The sequence below is a fragment of the Aquarana catesbeiana genome, linkage group LG09 (genome assembly GCF_042186555.1).
Source record: "Aquarana catesbeiana isolate 2022-GZ linkage group LG09, ASM4218655v1, whole genome shotgun sequence".
Classification (NCBI taxonomy): Eukaryota; Metazoa; Chordata; class Amphibia; order Anura; family Ranidae; genus Aquarana; species Aquarana catesbeiana.
In genome coordinates, this window is record NC_133332.1 from 315843272 (window position 1) to 315865998 (window position 22727).

General features: G+C 44.6%; 1 protein-coding gene across 9 annotated transcripts in view; it reads left to right on the forward strand.

Annotated features, from left to right (window-relative positions):
• STRBP (spermatid perinuclear RNA binding protein) overlaps positions 1-22727 on the forward strand; it is a 210798-nt gene that overhangs the window by 135587 nt on the left and 52484 nt on the right. For 7 of the 9 annotated variants that reach the window (XM_073600708.1, XM_073600700.1, XM_073600706.1 and 4 more), the window contains exons 7-10: positions 1217-1311; positions 1955-2050; positions 2301-2412; positions 5547-5644. In XM_073600708.1, the coding sequence (XP_073456809.1) occupies positions 1217-1311; positions 1955-2050; positions 2301-2412; positions 5547-5644 (401 nt within the window). The remainder of the gene's footprint in view (positions 1-1216; positions 1312-1954; positions 2051-2300; positions 2413-5546; positions 5645-22727) is intronic. The other 2 variants (XM_073600705.1, XM_073600707.1) reach the window with 1 other exon arrangement.

Consider the following 22727-nt stretch of genomic DNA (forward strand, 5'->3'; position numbering starts at 1 on the left):
TCTCCTCCTCCTCCTCCTTCATCTCCTCCTCCTCCTCCTTCATCTCCTCCTCCTTCATCTCCTCCTCCTCCTCCTTCATCTCCTCCTCCTCCTTCATCTCCCCCTCCTCCATCATAGGTGTAAGGAGTGGGGGGGGGGAGACATTTTTAAGACTAACTTTAGCCTAGAATTCTACTTAAAAAAAAAAAAAAAAAGCAGCTCCAGCTCTCTATGCCGTGTCTGACACATCGTAAGAAAATTAAGCACATTGTTCCTATTTACCAAAGGGGCTTGCACTAACTTTGTTAATTAGGAGTCGGATCTGCTCAGTTTAGAAGAGTGGCGCAGGCTTTATGCCTGTGCCACTTTTTGCTGATTCACCCTATTGTGTTTAGGTAAGAGCTCGGGGTCTGTAGGTTTGTGGCCAACAGCAAACCCAATTCTAAATGTGTTTTATATTAAAAAATTTGAGACCCAGTGAAAATTGCTCTGAATGTGTTCTAGCTTTGTGTATGGCTCACATGGTGATAGATAAAACATTTTAATGAAGGATAAAGAATCGGCAAATGTTTTTAAGCCCGCATTCTTTACCATTTCGGATTTATAGCTTTAATTTCAACATCGCAGTAGGGGGGGGGGGGATATACAGATATACATCTGTAGATCTATAGATACAATTGCTGTAGTCATAAAGGTATATGAGCATGCTAACGCAAGCCCCAATTATAAAGGTATATGAGCATGCTACCGCAAGCCTCAATTTTTATTTGATCTTTAACTGTTTAAGTAGAACAATATTCACAAACTATATTGTATCCCAGCTTACTTTAGAGCTGGGATTTTAATTATCACAGACAAAAAAAAAAAGACATCCTGCCTCTGGACGACTCGCGTTGGGCCGGAGATGAATGATTTCAGTGATTGGTTCTGAGAGGGTCAGGAAGTGCTATATGCCTATTTTTAACGTTCTGAAATATGTTGTGCATTTTTAATAAGATCCCAGATGGTACATAGCTGTTATTGATTTTGTAAACTGGAAGTGAATGCCTCCTTTTTGCTTTGTGTTGCACATACTACTTGAATGGCCTTTGGATAATATAACCGCCGTGCACTTTGTGAACCATTCAGTTTCTCTGGGAGTCTTATTAGCTTGTTCAGATGCTGCCATACTCTTTCCTGTGACAGAATCCCCTTGGTCAAATTGTATCTGTCTTTTTTTTTTATCCCATCTTATCAGTAGAAAATGTTGCGATGAAAGATCCTCCGGACTTATTGGACAGGCAGAAATGCCTGAACGCCTTGGCGTCTCTGCGACATGCCAAATGGTTTCAGGTTGGCTATTTGTTCTTACCTTATTGTTATTGTAGCCTTATGAGGTTTTTTTTTTTTTTCATTTGACTTTTCTTTTGATCTCATGTTATTCATGCACTTGTAATCTGTCATAATATACCTGAGTAGTTTTATAACTCTACATTCACTTTTTTTTTTTTTTTCAAAGTCATGTTTGCCTAGCAGCAGTGCCATCTATTTGGCCCTGATGGGAGATTGCTTGATGTTTGCCAGCTAATGATTTTTCATTGTGTTAAAGGCATACAGCTGAGAACCAATCAGAATTGCGCACCTCCTAACGTGTAAAGCTTTTGGCACACCCCGCTATGTTGACCTCCTGCCTACAGGTGGCACTGATGCTGTCTAGATTTTTTTTTTTTATTATTTTTTAAATTTTTTTTTTTTAGGTGTAGCGGTGTTAGCTGGTATATCATGATCATGAGGCTACAAAAGCAATCTTTTTTACGTGAAGCTTTTCAGTTTAAAACCTGACCTTTCTAAGACATGGATGTTATCTGTAGTTTTCTTTGCATGAAGTTAGTCTACTACTCAGTAATCATATTTAAAGAATCTGTCTGAGGCCTCTGTAGGTTTGGGGTAAAGAAAGAATACAGAAGCAGGATTGGAACCATTTTGTCTATTCCAGGCGAGAGCAAACGGATTAAAATCTTGTGTAATTGTGCTGCGTATTCTTCGAGATTTGTGCAACAGAGTTCCTACCTGGACCCAGCTGAAAGGATGGGTGAGTGTGGAATGTGGTGGGACATCTTACATGGGGGATAGTCCTTTAAAATATGCTCAGATAATAGCACAGTTATTTTTATAATGAAGGTTGCTGGTCTGAGTTATAAGATGCCAAACAAAACCCTTTTTCCTTTCCATCTTAACCTATTTTATTGTTTTTGTTGTAAATACTGATAATCTATTTTTTTTTTTTGTTTTATTAGGGACCTTTTAAGTAGACTCACCTTCTGACTCTTTATTTCTCTCAGCCGCTAGAACTCATATGTGAAAAAGCACTAGGAACTTGTAATAGACCGTTGGGTGCCGGAGAAGCATTACGGAGAGTGATGGAGTGCCTGGCGTCGGGCATCATTCTACCTGGTAAGGCCACTTGGGAGTGGAAGCGCCTGAATTCCACTGAGGGTTGAGCTGTGATGGTGGGGAAAAACTCAAAGTGCAAGGAAATATTATGGCCATTTGATGGGGTAATTTGAAGAAAACTGGTTCAGCGGCTGGGAGTTTTGGGAGATTTATGGTATTGTAAAAACCCTTGCGAAGCGCTGAACTTAAAACCTGAAGGCCTCAGAAAATATCAATTTACCCCCATGATGCATGTCTTGATGACCAGGAAACAATTACTAAACTATATGAATTCCAATCTAAACATCATTGGACTGTAGCAATCAAAACATTGATGGCAGGACATCTACAACATGGTCAAATTCAAGAAAATCTTGGATCCATAGATTACCCATTTCCTGTTGTTGACTTTGATCAACGGTTGATAAACCTATGAACTCTCTAACCTATATCAGCAGAACCAAAAATCCCCCCAAAACTCCAATATGCTCAGCCATAAATCCCACAAAACTCTAAAATGCTCAGCCATAAATCCCAGGGAACTCCAAAATGCTCAACCAAACATCCCCCAAAACTCCAAAATACTCGTCCATAAATTCCCCAAAACTCCAATATGCGCAGCTATAAATCCCCCAAAACTTCAATATGCTTAACCACACATCCCCCATAACTCCAAAATGCTCAGCCATAAATCCCTCAAAACTCCAATATGTTCAGCCATAAATTCTCCAATACTCCAAAATGCTCCACCAAACATCCCCCAAAACTCCAAAATGCTCCACCAAACATTCCCCAAAACTCCAAAATGCTCCACCAAACATCCCCCAAACCTCCAAAATGCTCAACCCTAAAGGTCCATACAAACGATCAGAAAATCTTACAAACAAATACCGATTTCGAAGAGATTGTACAATAATCTGATCATTAGTATACAACTTTTCTCTGAAATTTTCCCGAAGGGACAAATAGGAATATTTTTCTTGTACGACACCAGATCGTATGATTTTTGTTTAATCAGTACAGTTTTCATCTGAAAATATAATACATTACATCACTTCCAAATTTTTATTCTGCCATATTACTTTAGTAACTCTTCATTTTTGATCTGGAGACTAGCATGCAAAAAAACAAATGATCATTCTTCCGATAATCTCATTGTGTGTACTAGGCTTAAATCCCCCAAAACTCCCAAGACACTCCAACCATAAGTCCCCCCCAAAACTCCACAACACTAAACCGTAAATCCTCCAAGACTCTTAACCTTAAATCCCCCAAAACTCCAAGACATTCAACCATAAGTTCCCAAAACGCCAAGACGTGAAACCATATGTCCCCCCCAGAACTCCAAGATGCTCAACTATAAATCCTTCAAAACTGCAAGACACTCAACCCTAGAGGCCCGTACACGCGATCAGAAAAAAATTCTGCTTTCGAAGCAACCGTACCATAATCTGTTCTGACGAGCACAAAAAAAAAATCTTGTACAATACCAGATCATACCATTTTTGTGTAATCGGTACAGTTTTCGTCTGAAAATACTATGCGAATACAATACATTACATCACTTACAAATTTTTATTCTGTCGTACATGAATTTTCGTACTTTAGTATCCTCTTCATTTTCAATCTGGAGACTAGTGTGCAAAAAAAAATAATTATTCCTTCAATAATCTTATTGTGTGTTCTAGGCTTAAATCCCCCAAAGATCCAAGACACTCGACTGTAAATCCCCCAGAATTCCAAGACACTTGACCTTAGATCCCCCCAAAACTCCAAGACACTCAACCATAAGTTCCCAAAACTCCAAAATGCTCTGCCATAAATGCCCTAAAACTCTAAGACAGACAACCACAAGTCCCTCAAAATTTCAAGGTGCTCAACCCTAAATCTTCCAAACACTAAACCATGAATCCATCAAAACTCCAATATGCTCAACCTTAAATCCCCCAAAACGCCAATACACTCAACCATAAGTCCCCCTTAAACTCCAAGACACTCAACCGTAAATCCCCCAAAACTACAAGACACTCAACCGTAAGTTCCCAAACCTCCAAGACATTCAACCCTTTGTCCCTCCAAAACTCCAAGATGTTCTGCCATAAATCCCCCAAAACTCCAACACAGACACTCAACCAATAGTCCCTCAAAACTCCAAGATCCTAAACCCCTCAAAACTCCAAAACACTAAACCATAAATCCCCAAAACTTCAACCTTAAATCCCCCAAAACTCCAAGATGATCAACCATGTCACCCCACAACTTTACTACATCCAAACCTCTATTAAACTCATTTATTTTTCCTTCCTATTTCTTGATTCACAAAACAATCCACTAATAAATCTTACTATTGTCCGTAATATGCTGAACCTTCCCCATTGTCTTTTATCACATGGCTGATATACTGTATGTCTTGTATGATGGAATTATGCATTCTCCAAATAAAAATATTGAATTGAAGAACTGTAAATTCTAGAAAGTACAAAGGTAAGAATACATTGCAATTGATACGTTTTTATAAAAGTGTTTGTAAACCCAGATGGGCTCCCATGTCTAAATGATAGGGGACACCACCATCCATTCATTTATAAAGGAAACTCTTTACAAGAAAAGTAACAAAGTACCTTTTATAATTGTCCTTTCCCTTTCATCGCAGCATGGGGTGAGGCTAAGCCAAAGAGAACCACATGTGCTGGGTGACGTTGCTCCAGCTCTTTCAGCTTTAAAATAAGTCCTCACTGACCTCTATAGTTATATGGGGCAATTCATCCTCAAAATGCACAATAGAAGCAGTGAAATTGTTCAAATGGTGCTATCGGCAATCTGCTCTTCCCACTGGAAGGCTGCTAACTCACTGTTGACACTAAAGAGCTCAGCTATGGAGAGAGAGTGAAAAAATGAATGCTTCCATCTTTGGTGGGTGAAATACTCCACAGTGGTTTCAACAATGGGCCAGTAAGGGTTTGTTTTAAAGTTTTTTTAAGAATACAGAAAGGTCCGTAGCCTTGCCACTGTGCTCCTTTGAAGAGGAAATGCCCAAATAATGCTTGTGGTCACAGTCACTGTACCTTCTATTCATTTTCATGAAGGCTTTTGAGTCAATATATTAATATTAACCAATCTGTGTTCAACCCTTATAAATATTCTGTGTTTTCTAGGAGGGCCAGGCCTACACGATCCATGTGAGAAGGAACCTACAGATGCACTGGCTTACATGAGCGTGAAAGAAAGAGAAGAGATCACGCAAAGTGCACAGGTAAGTCCATGTGTAAACCTTCTACGTGAACCAAATCCAGAGATCTTATCCCTGAACGGGGCCACTGATAACGGTATACCACCGGTCCCCCCCGTACAGGGCAGGGTCCAATCAGTTCAGTAGGGGGATCTGGGCAGCAGAAGGAAGGGAACCTGGACAGGAGGAGTAGCGGGGCAGCATTTACTAGTGCCGACCTCTGTAGTCATACCCCCCCCCCCGCAGCAGCTGAAAGCTTGCTTCTCCGCCTCTCTCTCCAGCTGCTTTCATCTGCTGCGGGAGTAGGGGGTGAGGGGCTTACATGTACTAGTAAAAGCCACCCCGCTGCTCCTCCTGTCCCAAGTTCTCCTTCTGTCTGTTGCCCAGGCCCCCTGTGTGCTCTCCCTGATCCCCCTGCAGTGCTCACTGTGACCCAAGGTTTGTTTACTGTGCCACTCAGGCTCGATCTCTATGGGGAAGTAGTGTGGGGTGATGCAGGGGTGATGCTGCAACCGCTGAAGGAGTGGCAGCAAGGGATGGCGCTCATCCCAGCTCTTGTAGTCACCGGAAGGAAGAGAGGAAAGATCCCTGTTGCTGCACATCCATGAGAGTCCTATGTAGGTATGAGAGGGACAACCTCAGCCTGGGCTCCCGCCAGGCTACGCCCCCCCCCAACGTGTTTCGCTTCGCCCTAGACTAAGCTCCGGGGGAGGAGTGAAACACATGGGGGGCGTGGCCTGGCTGAAGCCCAGGCTTAGGTTGTCTCTCTCATACCACCATAGGACTCAGTGGATGTGCGGTGCCAGGAATTTAGCCTCTCCCCGATACCAATGATGGGACACTATTCCTCCCACTGACACCAATGATGGGGCACTATTCCTCCCACTGACACCAATGATGGGGCACTATTCCTCCCACTGATACCAATGATGGGGCACTAATCCTCCCACTGATACCAATAATGGGGCACTAATCCTCCCACAAATACCAATGATGGGACACTATTCCTCCCACTGATACCAATGATGGGGCACTAATCCTCCCACTGATACCAATGATGGGGCACTAATCCTCCCACTGATACCAATGATGGGGCACTATTTCTCCCACTGACACCAATGATGGGGCACTATTCCTCCCACTGACACCAATGATGGGGCACTATTCCTCCCACTGATACCAATGATGGGACACTATTCCTCCCACTGACACCAATGATGGGACACTATTCCTCCCACTGATACCAATGATGGGGCACTAATCCTCCCACTGATACCAATAATGGGGCACTAATCCTCCCACAAATACCAATGATGGGACACTATTCCTCCCACTGATACCAATGATGGGACACTATTCCTCCCACTGATACCAATGATGGGGCACTAATCCTCCCACTGATACCAATGATGGGGCACTAATCCTCCCACTGATACCAATGATGGGGCACTAATCCTCCCACTGACACCAATGATGGGGCACTATTCCTCCCACTGACACCAATGATGGGGCACTATTCCTCCCACTGACACCAATGATGGGACACTATTCCTCCCACTGACACCAATGATGGGACACTATTCCTCCCACTGATACCAATGATGGGGCACTAATCCTCCCACTGATACCAATAATGGGGCACTAATCCTCCCACAAATACCAATGATGGGGCACTATTCCTCCCACTGATACCAATGATGGGACACTATTCCTCCCACTGATACCAATGATGGGGCACTAATCCTCCCACTGATACCAATGATGGGGCACTAATCCTCCCACTGATACCAATGATGGGGCACTAATCCTCCCACTGACACCAATGATGGGGCACTATTCCTCCCACTGACACCAATGATGGGGCACTATTCCTCCCACTGACACCAATGATGGGACACTATTCCTCCCACTGACACCAATGATGGGGCACTATTCCTCCCACTGATACCAATGATGGGACACTATTCCTCCCACTGACACCAATGATGGGACACTATTCTTCCCACTGATACCAATGATGGGACACTATTCCTCCCACTGATACCAATGATGGGACACTATTCTTCCCACTGATACCAATGATGGGACACTATTCCTCCCACTGACACCAATGATGGGACACTATTCCTCCCACTGACACCAATGATGGGACACTATTCTTCCCACTGACACCAATGATGGGACACTATTCTTCCCACTGACAAACTGGCCCTTTGATCAGAAGGTTTGGAGGTTTCTGCTCTAGAGTGTCTGTTTTGTTTTGTTTTTATGTGTGCAAAAAAATAATGATGCAAAAACGCTCTGGCAATGAAAAGGTTAAGAGAGGATGGCGGAGGGATGTAAATTGTTAAAAAAAAATAAATAAAAATAAAATAGCTAAAGGTTCAGAGATGAGAATTTAGGTGGTCATTTCCTGGGAATCTGCGGTGGAGTATCTCTTCTTATCCGATCCTGTGACCTTTAAATCCTGATATGAAAACAAAGTGTTATGACGGCCTCCCTTTTTGGAGATTTTTTTTTTTATTTTTTTTTTATATCCTTTTAGTTCATTGCTTCTTTACAATGCTTTTCATAACACATTAAGGATGCGATGGGAAGCATCCGCTATTCTGCAGCTGTCAGCAGCAGCCAAACCAATTCACGGAGGAATGTGCTGTTTTATTAGGAGGTATTGTGTGGCTCGGGAGCGTTCATGACTCACACATACAACCTCGTTCTATTACTTTATATATCAGATGGATAGAAGGGAGACCTTTTAGTACAGCTTTTTTTTTTTTCTTCTTTTCTTTTCTTTCTCCACAATTGCATAACGTTTTGATCAGAGTTCATTCGCCTTTTTGTTCGTTTGAAACAAACCTCTGCAGCAGTTAGACCGACTGTAGGTGGGCAATCAGCATGTGCATGGTCATTATCCGAAGACAAATATTTATCCAATTAAACACCGCCGGAAATTGATAGAACCCTACAAGCTTGTCCGGTACCCCTCTCCACTTTTTGTCCCCATAATAGGCAACCCAAATTTTACCCTGTGATCAACAGACCCCCCCCCAATTCCACAATGGAAATATACACTCACCGGTCACTTTATTAGCTACACCTGTTTAATTGCTTGGTAGCACAAATTGCTAAGCAGCCAATCATATGGCAGCAACTCAATGCATTTAGGCATCTAGACGTGGTGAAAACGACTTGCTGAAGTTCAAAGCCGAGCATCAGAATGGGGGAAGACAGGGGATTTAAGTGACTTTGAACGTGACATGGTTGTTGGCGGCAGACGGGCCGGTCTGAGTATTTCTGGGATTTTCACACACAACCATCTCTCGGGGTTTACAGAGAATGGTGGGGAAAGAGAAAATATCCAGTGAGCGGCAGTTGTGTGGAGGAAAATGCTTTGTTGAGGTCAGAGGAGAATGTTGGAAGACTGGTTCCAGATGATAGAAAGGCAACAGCAACCCAAATAACCCCTCGTTACACCCAAGGTGTGCAGAATACCGTCTCTGAACGCACAACACATCCAACCTTGAAGTAGATGGGCTACAGCAACAGAAGACCACACCGGGGGCCACTCCTGTCAGCCAAGAACAGGAAACTGAGGCTACAATTGGCACAGGATCACCAACATTGGACAACAGAAGATTGGAAAAACGTTGCCTGGTCTGATGAGTCTGGCTTTCAGCTGCAACATTCAGATGGTGGGGTCAGAATTTGGCGCATGGATCCATCCTGCCTTGTATCACCGGTTCAGGCTGGTGGTGGGGGTGTAATGGTGTGGGGGATATTTTCTTGGCACACTTTGGGCCCCTTAGTACAAATTGATCATGGTTTAATCACCATGGCCTCCCTGAGTATTGTTGCTGACCATGTCCACCCCTTTATGACTACAGTGTCCCCATCTTCTGATGGCTCCTTCCAGCAGGATAATGCACCATGTCACAAAGCTCCAATCATCTCACCACTGGACAATGAGGTCCCTGTACTCCAATGGCCTCCACACTCACCACATCTCATCCAATAGAGCACCTTTGGGATGTGGTGGCATCATGGCTGTGTGATGTTATCAGGTCACTATGGAGCAAAATCTCTGAGAAACGTTTCCAACACCTTGTATTTATGCCACCAAGAATGAAGGCAAAAGGGGGTCCAACCCGCTACTAGCAAGGTGGACCTAATAAAGTGGACAGTGAGTGTATATAACGCTGCTCATTTCAGCCATGATTCTCAGTGGCCAATTCCACTTTTGCCCCCCCCAACAGGCCCCTTAAGAACGATCGTTCTAGAATGTTCTCTGGCTTCAATGCTTCCTCCACCCTTCCAGTGGCAGACTTTTACCAACAAGTACCATACTTTGAGAAATTGGCCCCCTTAGACACTCTGTGGCCCTCCTATATGCCCTTTTATCTACTCCATCCGCTGAGAAATGCCCCCTAATACTGGAAGCTATAGTATATCTTTTTATGAATGGAGGAGAGGCTCGGAAAGGGTGAGCATAGTCAGCACTGTTGGCGAGCGCCTTTGACAGATCCTGCTATTGTATTAACCCCTGTAGCAATAATCTTTGTGCTGCAGGGGTCAATACAACTGCTAGGGGGGCCGGGGCGGCAGTCAGGACCTGCGAATGGGATGCTGGAAAGCTCCCTGGACAATTCCTTGAATAATCCTACCTTGAAACCTGTTTTTCTTGAAACTTGAACTCCTTTGCTCCTTCCATAAACTTCCTGATTTAAAAGAGAAGTATGTTTTGCTTTTTTTATGGTTTTTTTTTTTTTTTTTTTTTAAGATTCCTACTTACCTAGGTGGATGCAGCATTGGTCCGATGCTGCATCTATCCTCCGCCACCTCTAACACTGAGAACCGAGCGATCAAACACCACCGATCGCTCGGTTCTCACAGCTCCGTGAGCAGAGAGCTGCTGACTGTCAGTCACATCTTTCTGCTCCCCAACGCTCAGATGAGCACTGGGCTGTGGAGGGAGCGGGAGTGGCCGGCTTAGGCTCTCAGCGGCTCGCTGAGAGGCTGAGCTGGCTGCCGGTCCAGGACCCTGACTATGGTCATGATGATGTCCGAGGATGGACCGACTCTTTGACGTCAGCAGACAGCGGACTTCATCTGCTGAAAACAGGTCACAGGAGTGCGAAAGGAACTGCACTCCTGTGAGCCACAAGAGAAGTACAGCCAAACGAGCTTTGACTGTACTTCTTCTTTAAGCCATGTCTCTGCACTTGTCACTCCTGCTGCCTTGCGTATCTTCGCTACCACTTGTTACCGACCTTTGGCTTGCTCTTTGACTATGCTTCTGCTTGAACCCAACCTGCAACCACTCATTACTGACCTTTTGGCTTGTTTCCGGACTACACTTCTGCTTGAACCCAACCTGCAACCACTCATTACTGACCTTTGGCTTGTTTCTGGACTACGCTTCTGCTTGATCCCAACCTGCAACCACTCATTACTGACCTTTGGCTTGTTTCTGGACTACGCTTCTGCTTGATCCCAACCTGCAATGAACTGTTACCGACCTTTGGCTTGTTTCTGGACTACGCTTCTGCTTGATCCCAACCTGCAACCACTCGTTACCGACCTTTGGCTTGTTTCCGGACTATGGTTCTGCTTGATGCCTACCTGCAACCACTCGTTACTGACCCTATGGCTTATTTCTGGACTACGGTTCTGCTTGATGCCTACCTGCAACCACTTCTTACCGACCTTTTGGCTTGTTCCCTGAGTACGCTTGTGCTTGATCCCTACCTGCTATGTCTCCTTCTGGACCCCGGCTTGCTCACCTCCTGGTAGGGCGATTCTGAGGACCCTGACCTGTTACTGGTACACGCTGCAAAACCCATCTCCACCATCAGGAGCTCTGATGAACACCAGTTAGTACTTAGGCTCCGCACCTCGGGTGAGTCCACGTCATCCGCCTAGGTGACCTGTATCTGTACTTATCCAGCTGGTTGGTGGGAGCCTCTCTACTGCCATAGCTATTGGTCTCTGAGCCTGACTTCAGGTTGTGACAGCGGAAGGGGACAGAAGATTTCAACTAAGAGAAGAGCCACCAGCACAAGGGACACATTAATAGTAAGTCCCTTGTGCTGATTTTTTAAAAAAATTGGCTAAATCTGAGCTTTAACCCTCGCAGCGTTGAGGACGCCTCCATTGCGAGGGAGACCTTTAACATTCTCTGGAGATGAGTTTTTAGGGTGGTGTTCCAATTAAACTTTTTTTATGTGTATTGAATAGTGTGGGGGCGGTGGAGGTGAGAGAACCTTTGTGGGTTTTTTAGTGTGCTCTGTGGCCAGTTGTAGTCGACCGCCAATCGGTAGCAAGGATGGGTACAACCTGCCAATCCTTCGTGGGTGGAAGAAGAAGAGAGCCTAAGCTCATCGATCAATTGACATAGGTATGATAGGGTGACTTTTTTTAATAAGCGGGTTTGGATTTTATCCTAATACCTATAGAGATGGTTTCAGAGCCCTGTTGCATAGGAACCCATCAGAACCTGGAATGATTGAGCTCCAGCTTGACAAATCGAACCCTCTCGGTAGCACTTGACTAACTGTCAGATCAAACAAGGGAGGCTTGCTGCTCCAGGTGAGGGTACTGGTGGGGTCCCCGCCTCGGCTTGCCTCCGCAATCAATGTATAAGAAGAATAGGCTGCACACCACGTTATCTGACCCAAAATGCTTTTAGGACATCCCAGAGTAACACCACGGGACCAGAGTGCCTGGTAGACGCGTTTCACACTACAATTAGTACTTGGTCAATTACGATGACTAATGACTAAGCACTAATTGTACAGTGGAACCTTGGTTTACAAGTAACGCAGTTAATGAGCTTTTTGAAAGAAGAGCAACTTTTTTTTTTTTTTTTTTAATTCTGACTCGGTTTGCGAGTGTTGTCTGGCAAAACGAGCAGAATTCAAGCTAATGGGCGGTGGGTGCAGTACCGCATTTGGCCAGAGGTGCAGGAGCGCCTGGGACACTCGGAATGGTTCGGAGCCGTTCGGCAATACTCGGAAACACTCCCGAGTTCCGAGTTCAGCCGAGCTGTCCCTGAGTATTTCCGAGGCTCTCCAGCGCCCCCCACCTCTGGCCACATGCAGTATTGCATGTAATAGAAGTCAATGCGGAAGGAATTATCTTCGTTTCCATTGACTTCTGTGGGGAAACTCGCTTTGATAGGCGAGTGCTTTGGATTACAAGCATTCTCCTGGAACGGATTATGCTCGTAATCCAAGGTACCACTGTACCGTGAAACGCGTCTACCAGGCACTCTGGTCCTGTAATCACTCTGGGATGTCCTAATAAAGGATTTTGGATCAGATACTGTGGTGTGCAGCCTATTCTTCCTATAACTTGACTAACTGTGCTGGCTTTGCTCACCTTCAGGAAAAAATGCTGACTACGCACCTCTTCTAAATAAAAAAAAAAAAAAAAAAAAAAGAAATAATTTGTGGGTGTCGGTATAAGGTTGCTGCCTGTCACGTATCATATCATAAACTATTAATGGAACTTTTGCCCTGCTCCCACCAATCTTTCATTTGTGCAACTGGGAAACTTAATGCTGCAGATCTAGTGTCACCATCGTCTTCGCAGAATCTTGGGAAGGGGGGGGAGATTTGATTTGGAGAGCGATTAAAGGAAATGTCTGCAGCTGTAACGATTTAGTACGGGATTCGGTGATGCAAAATATGTTAAACCATTTAATGCCCTAATACTCTATCAACAGATTTATTTTTCTGTATGGTAGGTTCGCTTTCCATACAGAGAAATCCATTGCTTATTTTTTTTTTTTATTTAATAAAGAGATTAGTATTCGGTGCAGAATTCATGCGCTTGTCCAGTTGTAAAGTATGGAGTGAAACCGAACCTGCATGCCGTCTACTACGCAATGGTGTAACACACTTGGCTTTTGAGCCTTTCGGATGCTAAGAAAATACCCGTCCATGAGTTGCTGGGTGAGCACATTGGCACATTTGTGTGTCTTTGGAATTCGGCCAAGAAGTCATGGAAGGACAGCCTATTTGTGGGAGTAGGGATTTATCTGTACTCGCTGCAGGGTCAGGATTACATGGAAATCTCTGCATGTGCAACAGGAAGAGGACTGTCCCCGGCTACTGGAGCAAGACCATTCTGCTGTCCTTCCTTGATAAGATCTCTCATTATCGGGTCTTGTGCTGAGAAGAGAACATGGAGTCCACCATTGATGACGTTCCTTCTGCTAATGCTAGTTACAACAATGCCTCCTCACCACCTGTCAAGTGATCTCTGAACCTCAATCCAAATGAGGATTGCTCTTCAGAGATCAAAGCATGTGTGAACTTTGCACCCTGTCTGGTTTAGTGATGTCTGTGTCCCCTCTAGGGAGATTCAGTGTCCTGATGACTTGTGTCGCTGGGACTGAAAGTCAGAGAAGAGCGTGAATATAGATGAAATCTTCCTATTAGGACATTTACAGCACTCTGTCTAAAAAGGAATTTCCCCTAATTTTGGAGAGTTTATTCTCACTACTATTGTGTGTACAGGACAGGAAGTGAAGTGGAGGTCCGCCAATAATAAACTTGCTTGATCTAATTATCCTTTGCAGTTTTGTTTACATAGTTATATAGTTAGTCAGGCTTAAAAAGACACAGGTCCACCTAGTTCAACCAATAGAAAAAAAATAAAGAGCACACGTCCATATACCAAAAAAAAAAAACTATGCCCACAGGTAATCCAGAGGAAGGCAAGAAAAACCCCATATGGTTTACCTTCTAACCAAAACGCATATAAGGGTCATAAGTCCCCCTTTGATTTTCCAAAACACTGTGGGCTTTGCATCCATGGTAAAAAAAAAGAAAAAATCCTGTTAAACCCAGTTGCACAACCTGCAGCCCAGCCCTTTGTCAGCAGAGACCCTGAGGGCCGTTCAATAAAGGCCAGACATCTGTGTTTCCTTTCCGAGGTTCGTACTCTGACCAGTTCTACTACTTAAATGGTTTGGTGTTTTTTTTTCATGCTATCTTATTTTTTGTGCACTACCCATCCCTTTCTCTCTTTTTTTTTTTTTTTTTTTTTGTAAGGGGGGTGTAGGCAGCACAAAAGTGGAAGCATTGATTTGTAAAGTTTGCAAGAACAGTGATCTCCAGCAGTCCCATATAATGTGTCTCCAGTCATGACTACCTCCTGAGGCTTGTCCCCAGTCTCCAACAATTCCAATATCATGCCCACAGTCTCCAGCCACTCCCAACACCATGCCCCAAGTCTCCAACTCCCATTACCATGCCCCAAGTCTCCAACAATTCCAATACCATAGTCTTCAACAGACCCAATACCATACCCGCAGTCTTCATCAACCCCAGTACCATGTGCACAGTCCCTCAAAATTTCAATACCATGCCCCCAGTCTCCAACAGCTCCAATACCATGCCCCCAGTCTCCAACAACCCCAGTACCATGCCCCCAGTCTCCAACAGCCCCAGTACCATGCCCCCAGTCTCCAACAGCTCCAATACCATGCCCCCAGTCTCCAATACCATGTCCTCATTCTCCAACAACTCCAGTACCATGCTCCCAGTCTCCAACAGCTCCAATACCATGCCCCCAGTCTACAACAGCTCCAATACCATGCCCACAGTCTCCAACAACCCCAGTCTCCAACAACTCCTATATCATGTTCAGTCTCTGGCCATCTCCTTTGCATGTCTTCAGTCTGACACCTTTCTGTAGCATTACATTCATTTTTAATTTAAGGGGGGACTTGATTGTCCTGTATCAAAAAAGTTGAACGTTGTTGGACTAGAACAGAGGTCTCCCAACTACAGCCTGCGGGCCAATTAAGACCTCTACTGTATTGCATCTGACCTGCTGCTAGGATCTCATTCCACTTACTGCTCCAAGTCAACTGGTTGCTAGGACCACCAGCAACCAATGGTCTGTTTGCCCCAGCAGGAACACAGAACTGCCTCTGTTTATACCTGCTCCTCCTCCTGGCTCCCTCTCTCCTGCTACACTGACTAAAGCAAATGTAGAAGCAGGGTAAGGGCAGACCACTGATGGGGAATCTGATGTGGGGGTACTCTGATATAAAGGGAAACCATGAAGGGGGCTCTGACATAATGGGCACTCTAATTGGGCCCTGATGTAAGCGGTTGACTTTGATGCTGACCCTAATGTAAGTAGTGGGAGACTGTGATGGGGACCCTCATGTAAGGGGGTCGTGGGGGGGGGGGTGATCTCTGATAGGTACCTTTTTTATGTAAGTGGGACTCTGATGGTGACCCTAAAGTAAGTGGGCTCTGATGGGAACTCTGATGTAAGGGGGTCTCATAAAACAGGCTGTGACGTAAGGGGGGTCTCATAAAGCAGACTCTGATGTAAGGGTGGATTCCTAAGGCAAGATGCAAGAGGGGGGACTTTTCTTGTTTCACTGACAAGCTTGTCAGTGAAACATGCTGATTCCAAAAAAATATCCAAGTTAATTGACTTCATTATTTATTATTCATTGGTTTGTAAGGCCTCTTTCACACGGATGATCCGTATGTCCGTTTTTCATCCATCCGTTTTCGGATGAAAAACGGACATACAGTCATCCCTATGGAGCGTCGGATGTCAGCGGTGACATGTCCGCTGACATCCGACCCGCTCCGATCCGAAAAGTGTAACGGAGGAAAAACCTACTTTTTCCTCTGTTTTCGGATCGGATCGGATGACGACGGACACTACGGACCGTCATCATCCAATCCCCCCATAGGGGAGAGCGGCGCTCTGACAGGTCCGTCGCTGCACAGTGTGCAGCGATGCACCTGTCATCTTCCTGCTCAGCGGGGATCGGCGGAGCTATCCCCGCTGAGCAAGCGGATGTTCACGGGGCGGATCATGACTGATCTGCCCCGTGTGAAAGAGGCCTAAAACGTATTTCTTTCGGCCTGTGAATATTTGTAAACAGAATATAAACCAAAAATCCAGAAAAAAAAACACATGATACAAATGTTATAAATGGAGTTCAGTGACTAAAATAAGTATTTGATCCCCAAACAAAACATGACTTAGTAGTTGGTGGAGAAACCCTTGTTGGCAATCAGAGGTCAGACGTTTCTTGTAGTTGGTGACCAGGTTTGCGCACATCTCAGGAGGGATTTTGGTCCGCTCTTTACAGATTTTCTCTAAATCCTTAGGGTTTCTTGGCTGTCTCTTGGCAACTCTAAGTTTCAGCTTCCTCTATAAATTTTCTATAGGATTAAGGTCTGGAGACCAGCTAGGCCACTCCATGACCTTAGTGTGCTACTTCTTGAGCCACTTCTTTGTTGCCTTGGTGGTATGTTTTGGGTCATTGTCATGCTGGAAGACCCATCCACCATCCATCTTCAGTGTTCTGGCTGAGGGAAGAAGGTTCTCATCCAAGATTTTGCAATACGTGGCTCCATCCATTGGCCCCTCAATGCGGCAAAGTCAGCCTGTACCTTTTAGCAGAGAGACAGCCCCAAAGCATCCTGTTTCCACCTCCGTGCTTGACTGTAGGGATGGTGTTCTTGGGGTCATAGTCAGTGTTTTTCTTCCTTCATACATGGCCAGTCCCCCTCCTCAAGAAGACACGTGTACAGTCATGCCAATGAACATCTAAATGATTCAGAGAAAGATTGGGAGAAAGTGCTGTGGTGGGATGAGACCAAAATTGAGCTCTTTGGCATTAACTCGACTCACTGTGTTTGGAGGAAGAAAAATGCTGACTATGACCCTAAGAACATCATCTCTGCACGGAGGTGGAAACATGATGCTTTGAGGCTGTTTTTCTGCTAAAGGTACAGACCGACTTTGGCGCGTTGAGGGGCCAATGGATGGGGCCATGTATTGTAAAATCTTGGATGAGAACCACCTTCCCTCAGCCAGAACACTGAAGATGGGTCGTGAATGGGTCTTCCAGCATGACAATGGCCCAAAACATACTGCCAAGGCAGCAAAGGAGTGACTCAAGAAGAAGCACATTAAGGTCATGGAGTGGCCTAGCCAGTCTCCAGACCTTAATCCCATAGAAAATTTATGGAGGGGGCTGAAACTTCGAGTTGCCAAGTGCCAGCCAGGAAACCTTAAGGATTTAGAGAAAATCTGTAAAAAAGGGACCAAAATCCCTCCTGAGATGTGTGCAAACCTGGTCACCAACTACAAGAAACGTCTGACCTCTGTGCTTGCCAACAAGGGTTTCTCCACCAACTACTAAGTCATGTTTTGCTTGGGGATCAAATACTTATTTTACTCACTGAACTGCAACTTAATTTATAACATTTGTTTTAAGTGGGGTTTTTTTTTTCTTCTGGATTTTTTTTTTAAATTCTGTCTCTATCATATAAAATACACCTATGATAAAAATGACAGACCCTTCATTTTGTAAGTGGGCAAACGTTTTGGGGTGCCTTGTGTTTGGTTTTGTGTCATCATTGTCTTCTTCCTTCTTCCTCCTGTCTTCTTCCTCCTTCCTCCTGTCTTCTTCCTCATTCCTCCTGTCTTCTTCCTCCTTACTTTTTCCTCCTTTCTTCTTCCTTTTCCTTCTTTCGTCCTTTTCCTTCCTTCTTTCTCCTTGCTTTCTTCCTCTTCTTCCTCCTTTCTTCTTCCTCTTCCTCCTTTCTTCTTCCTCTTCCTTCTTTCTTCTTCCTTTCTTCTTCCTTTTTTCCATTTTCTGTTCTGTTTTGCTTTTTCCTCCTGTCTGTTTCTTCCTCCTGAATTTTTTGAAATTCTGTCTCTATCATATAAAATACACCTATGATAAAAATGATAGACCCTTAATTTCTATGTAAGTGGGCAAATGTTTTGGGGTGCTTTGTGTTTGGTTTTGTGCCGTCGTCGTCTTCCTTTTTCCTCCTCCCGCCTTTCTTTTTCCTCCTTCCTCCTGTCTTCTTCCTCTTTCCTCCTGTCTTCTTTCTTCTTTCCTTTTTCTTCCTTCCTTCTTCCTTTTTCTTCCTTCCTCCTTACTTTTTCCTCCTTTCTTCTTCCTGCTCCTTCTTTCGTCCTTCTCCTTCCTTGTTTCTTCTTCTTTCTTCTTCCTCTTCCTCCTCCTCCTTTCTTCCTCCTCCTCCACCTCCTTTCTTATTCCTTTTTTCCATTTTCTGTCTTCCTTTTTACTGATGTCTTTTTCTTCCTCCCGCTACTTACTCCTCCTTTCTTACTCCTTTCTTCTTCCTTCTTACTCCTCCTTTCTTACTCCTCCTTTCTTACTCCTTTCTTCTTCCTTCTTACTCCTCCTTTCTTATTCCTTTCTTCTTCCTTCTTATTCCTCCTTTCTTACTCCTTTCTTCTTCCTTCTTACTCCTCCTTTCTTACTCCTTTCTTCTTCCTTCTTACTCCTCCTTTCTTACTCCTTTCTTCTTCCGTCTTACTCCTTCCTGCCTTCTTCCTCCTTCTTTTGTCTTCTTCATCTTCTTCATCTTTATTTGGGATTAGTGATGTGTTGATAAGACAAGCAATCTTCTACTTATTACGGAAACACGGAAGGATGTTTACTCTGTGCGGTTGTCATGCAAGATTGAATTATTCCATGCAGTTAGCCCGTTACCATAGATATCTGAGATTTCTTAAACAGCCAGCTCAGACAAGTATTACAAACACAAGAAATGTGCAGATCTCATCTCAGCCATCATTCTGCAACAAGTAATCAAGTGAAATCTAATCTGGAACTTGTGTCTGATTGCTGCACTTTATTAATTTCCTATGTGCTGACCATTAGTCGGTTCTCATGGTACGGCCTCATTCTGTGAGAATGGAGTGCTTTCCAGCCATGCCGCTGATTAGAATTCTTCAGTGTAATTAAACCTTTAAGTGAAGTGGTCTCTGCTTCTGGTCGTTTGGAAAGTTCAAGATATCTAGACCCAAGAACAAAATTGGGATCTATTGCAGCTTACAAGTCCATCGATGTGGTGGCTGCATTCATTTTTTTTTTTTTCCTAGTGATCTTTAAAGAAAACACTTCCTATCCTAGGACAGTAAGGGCCCTTTCACACTGGTGCCCTTTTGCCGCTCTAGAACGCACCTTTCCAGCGCAACAAAAGCACATCAGAGTTTTTCCCCTTTAAATCCTATGCGACTTTTCACATCACTGCACTACGTTTTGAAAAATCTTACATATCGTGTCTTTGGTGCGCTTTTCAAAAAACTCGCCTTCCATTGTAAGTCAGTGAAAATGCCCCAAAACGCACCATTTTTTGTGCGTTTTTTCGGGTCACATGATTGTGTAAAGATGCTGGTTGTTAAGGAGCCGGCAACTGCCACGTCCTTAACCAGTGAATAGCTGGTCGTTAAGAAGCTGGCACTTGCCACGTCCTTAACCTGTGAATAGCTGGTCGTTAAGGACGTGGCAAGTGCCAGCTTCTTAACAACCAGTGAATAGCTGGTCGTTAAGGAGCTGGCACCCGCCGCGTCCTTAACCAGTGAATAGCTGGTTGTTAAGGAGCTGGCACCCGCCACGGCCTTAACCAGTGAATAGCTGGTGGTTAAGGAGCTGGCACCCGCCGCGTCCTTAACCAGTGAATAGCTGGTCGTTAAGGAGCTGGCACCCGCCGCGTCCTTAACCAGTGAATAGCTGGTTGTTAAGGAGCTGGCACCCGCCACGGCCTTAACAACCAGTGAATAGCTGGTTGTTAAGGAGCTGGCACCCGCCACGGCCTTAACAACCAGTGAATAGCTGGTTGTTAAGGAGCTGGCACCCGCCACGGCCTTAACAACCAGTGAATAGCTGGTTGTTATGGAGCTGGCACCAGCCACGTGAATTCACAACCAGTGAATAGCTGGTCGTTAAGGAGCTGGCACCCACCACGTCCTTAACAACCAGTGGAGAGTTACACATGCAGTGCCTCCTGCTCCTCTCTGCTCAGTCTTTTCATGTGGAGGATTTGGTCCAGGCTCCCCCTTTTCACATTTACACATCCACCCAGTTTTCCCGGCTCTTTGCCCCTCTGCCGTGTCCTGTGTGATGTCCGGTGCTAATGACAGCGGGCAATACTCTGTGTCTACACTGCTGGCCAGACCATCCTCTGCACAAGCTCCACCACGTCCCTTAGGAGGGACGTGATGGAGCTTGAAAGAGTCCAGAGAAGGGCAACTAAATTGGTAGGTGGATTGGAGGACCTCCATTATGAGGAACAACTGCAGGCGCTGAATTTGTTCTCCCTGGAGAAGAGACGCTTGAGAAGAAATATGATAGCGGTATAGAAATACCTCAATGGTGAACCCAGCGTAGTAAGGAAACATTTCAGTCTTAATGAGTGTTCGAGGACACGGGGCCACACAATGAGATTGGAGGGGAAGCAGTTTAACCTTAAGCTGCGGAAATATTTTACTGTTAGGGCGATAAATATGTGGAACTCTCTTCCACAATTGGTGGTGGCTGCGGGGAGTATTGACATTTTTAAAAGACTCTTAGACGTGCATCTTAGTGAACACAACATACAGGGATATGGGAAATGATTACCAACCCACACACACCTACAGAACTGGGTGGACTATTGTCTTTAACCTTAACCTACTTTGAAAGAGACCAAGTAGAGAGGACTTGGGGGGGACCACCATGGAGGTACGTGGTGGGGGGGGTTAGGGGAATGTATGTGCAGCTATCCACTGGTTAAGGATGGCGGCGGGTCCCGGCTACTTGCCAATCAATGAATAGCAGAGCCGGCAGCCACCAGCATCCTTAAAGTGATTTGTAAAGGCAGAAGGTGCATTCTATGCATTATTAAGATAAAAAAAAACCTTCTGTGTGCAGCAGCTGATGGGCACTGATAGGTGCCACTAATGAAGGGGGTACTGATGGGCACTGATAGGTGACTGTAATGAGGGGGCACTGATAAGTGACACTAAGGGGGTACTGATGGGCCCTGATGAGGCGGCACTGATAGGTGACACTGATAGGCATTGATAGGCGTAACTAGGCACTGTTGGGCGTAACTGATGGGCACTGATAAGCGGCAAAGATGGGCGGCGCCGGCTGGCTACGATGGGCGGCGCCGACGGGCTACCATGGGGCGGTAAGACAGGAGAAATTAGAATAGTTTGTGCGTTATCAACTGAAGCACATTGTGTTTGTCTGTTGTGACTAAGATCAAATGACATTTTATGGGAAATAAGTGCAGAAAACGAGTTGATTGCGAGGGGTTCACATACTTTTTTTTTTTTTTTTTTTTTTGCCATTGTATCTTGTTGTATTTCTTTATTATTTTACAAAATAAATATCTGGAAGTCTACAATACACTTCTATATACTTTGGCATATGAAATAAAATAAAAAGTTTAAAATAGCACTTTAATAGAAATTTGTATTTTTTTTGGTGAACTCTCCAAGGTGCCCCAGACGTTTACACAGCATTGTATATGTGTGTATTTTATATACCAAAAAAAAAACATTATTGCAGAAAATACAATAATTTATCACGCCTGAAAAACTAATACTAGGGAATGTTGCAATATGGATTGGTTATTGTTTTTCCTCTTAGCCCCTGGCCATGTCCCCTCGCACATCAGAATTTTATAGCCAATTGGATATTATTACAAAGGTGACAAATGGCCTAACTGAGTCGGTTAGATTGTCATGGAAGATGTATTTCTTGTTTCCGGTATACAGTAATAGAAATGTGTTCTTTACAAACTTTATCAAATCAAAGCTCCCAAGAGATCCATTTTTCTTTGTTTTCGAAGTCTAATGTCTAAAGTGTAATTCCGCTTTTGTTGAGAGAAAAAAAAAAAAAAAAAAGCTCCCTTCTTAGGTGATCAATGTACATTGCAGGGATGGTAACAAACTTTGTAGCAGATCCCTACCTTTTGTTGCTCTAAAGAAATAGCTGTTTGTTTCACTATGCAGGGGTGTATTTACCGCAAGGCAAACAAGGCGTTTGACTGGGGTGGAATTTTTTACGGTGGGGGGGCTTTGTACCTGGATGATGCCTGAAGCTGCAGGTATCACCCCGGTATTGTTTATTAGAGCCGGGGGTCACCTCTTCTGTAATAGTAATCAGAGTGGCTTACTAGCCGATCAATTGCTATTACAAGCAGCAGGAGGGGACGACCCCCCCTCTCCCTCCTTTTCCGGCCACCTTCCGCAACTTTACCGGGCTTTCCCGTCTCACCGATAGACCCAAGCGACCACCGGCTAGCCC